A 2,500-nucleotide genomic window follows, 5' to 3' on the forward strand; every position below is an offset into this window, starting at 1 on the left:
ACCTTTCACCTATGATGACGATTGACCGTGACATGGAGTATCGTGCATGGTGATTTTAGCTGTGTGTAAAAAGAGAGAGAGAGAGAAAAAAAAAACCGGTTGGTATTGGACTCGAACCTGTCAACACTCGCTTCCTACTGGGCCACCGGCCCCCGTATTGCACGCTCTGAGCAGTTCGCCTTTCTCAGTATGACATAAAGCACACACGTTTTCTTTTTGTTTTTTTGTTTTTTTAAGCAGGTGTGGTGTGTGTGGCAAGTTTCGGCGCCTTCTTGAAACTGATAATAATAATGATGATGATAATGATAACAATGATCAATATACTACTTCTACTACTACTACTACGACAACGACGACTACTACTGATGCTAATAATGATGGTGATAATGATGATAATAATAACAATAAGTAATATACTACTAATGCTAATGCTAAAGATGATGCTAATGATACTAATGATGATTCTAATAATGCTTACAAATTGCTGATAATAATGTTGACGACAGTGAAAATCATAATCATAACAATAATGATTACGATAACAATAATCAGCCCTGGTATGGCCTTAGTAGTCGGCCGGGCTATAAACAACATGGTTTGATTTGAATAGCAATAATAGTAATGATTATATTTTTCGCTCTGTGTGTGTGTGTGTGTGTGTGTGTGTGTGTGTGTGTGTGTTCAGGACGAGTGGCCGTGGCTGGTCCTGACAGCAGTGAGCAAGGTGCTGAAGGCAGCGGCAGGTTCGGCAGGGGTTGCCCGTGGCCGGGTGGTCAAGGCGGTGGACAACGTGACCCTGGCCGTGCCCAGCGGTCAGCAGCTGGCCCTCCTGGGCCCCCCGGGGGCCGGCAAGTCCTCCCTCATCCACCTGGTGCTGGGGCTGACTCCCCCAACAGAGGGATCGGTAAGGCATGGTGGAGGGTGGTGGGGATTCTTCTTCTTTCTTTGTTCGTGGGCTGCAACTTTCTGTGTTCGTGGACTGCAACTTTCTTTGTTCGTGGGCAGCAATGTTCGTGGGCTGCAACTTTCTGTGCTCGCGGGCTGCAATGTTCTGTGTTCGTGGGCTGAACTTTCTTTGTTCGTGGGCTGCAATGTTTGTGGGCTGTAGCTTTCTTTGTTCGTGGGCTGCAACTTTCTTTGTTCGTGGGCTGCAATGTTCGTGGGCTGCAACTTTCTTCGTTCGTGGGCTGCAACTTTCTTTGTTCGTGGGCTGCAACCTTTGTTCGTGGGCTGCAACTTTCTTTCTTTGTGGTTCTTTGTTCGTGGGCTGCAGCTTTCTTTCTTTGTGGTTCTTTCTTCATGGGCGGCAATTTTCTTTGTTCGTGGGCTGCAGCTTTCTTTGTTCGTAGGCGGCAATTTTCTTTGTTCGTGGGCTGCAGCTTTCTTTGTTCGTGGGCTGCAACTTTCTTTGTTTGTTTGCGGTTCTTTGTTCGTGGGCTGCAACTTTCTTTGTTCGTGGGCTGCAACTTTCTTTGTTCGTGGGCTGCAACTCCCACTTTTCACCCGCATGTACACGAGTGGGCTTTTACGTTAGTGACCGTTTTTACCCCGCCAAGAAGGCAGCCGTACTCGGTTTTCGGGGGTGTACATGCTAGGTATGTGCATGCTGGGTATGCTCTCGTTTCTGTAACCCACCGAATGCTGACATGGATTACAGAATGTATAACGTTCGTGTTCGATCTTCTGCTTTGCGTATACACACGAAGGGGGGTTCAGGCACAAGCAGTTCTGCACATATGTTGACCTGGGAGATGGGAAAAATCTCCACCCTTTACCTACCGAGATTCGAACCCGGGACCCTCAGATTGAAAGTCCAACGCTTTAACCACTCGGGTGAGGCACCATCACCCACCTGCTGTTGGGGCTGACTCCCCTCACGGAGGGATCGGTAAGGTGGGTGAAGTGGAGGGGGTAACGGGTTGGGAGGTGGGGGTTGTGGGGAGGGGAGGGGGGTGGTTGTAGGAGAGTTAGGGCAGAGGAAAGTTGGGGGGGGGAGAGGGGGGTTGCATGTGCGTGTTTGTCTGTTTCTGTATGTGTGTGTTTGTTTATTTACTTATGGGTTTTTGTGTGTCTGTGTATTTGCTTGTTTGTTTACGTGTGTGTGTGTGTGTGCGCGCGCGCACAGGTGTGTGTGTTCGCGTATACGCATGTGAACGCATGTATATAAACATGCGTGTCTGTGCGTGCAGATCCACGTGGCTGGGGAGAGGGTGGAGGCGGGGGAGCGGTGGAAGCGGGCGGTGGGCGGAGGCCAGACGGGGTACTGCCCCCAGTACAACCCCCTGTGGGAACCCCTGACAGTGGACCAGCACGTGCACCTCGCTGCCGCCCTCACCGGACTGCAGCGTCACGACATGCACAGCTTCCGGGACAGGTGGGGTGTCATGGTAGTGAGGATGAAGTGATGAGTTTCAGTTTCAGGTTCAGTAGCTCAAGGAGCTGCACCACATCTGCCAAGCAGATGCCTGACCAGCAGCGTAACCCAACGCGCTTAGTCAGG

At 50.4% G+C, this 2,500-nt stretch overlaps 1 protein-coding gene across 3 annotated transcripts in view; it reads left to right on the forward strand.

Annotated features, from left to right (window-relative positions):
* Positions 1–2,500, forward strand: part of LOC143296107 (cholesterol transporter ABCA5-like) — a 60,257-nt gene that overhangs the window by 51,150 nt on the left and 6,607 nt on the right. For all 3 annotated transcript variants that reach the window (XM_076607885.1, XM_076607886.1, XM_076607887.1), the window contains exons 28-29: positions 686–904; positions 2,190–2,374. In XM_076607885.1, the coding sequence (XP_076464000.1) occupies positions 686–904; positions 2,190–2,374 (404 nt within the window). The remainder of the gene's footprint in view (positions 1–685; positions 905–2,189; positions 2,375–2,500) is intronic.

This window comes from Babylonia areolata, chromosome 21 (assembly GCF_041734735.1).
Source record: "Babylonia areolata isolate BAREFJ2019XMU chromosome 21, ASM4173473v1, whole genome shotgun sequence".
Classification (NCBI taxonomy): domain Eukaryota; kingdom Metazoa; phylum Mollusca; class Gastropoda; order Neogastropoda; family Buccinidae; genus Babylonia; species Babylonia areolata.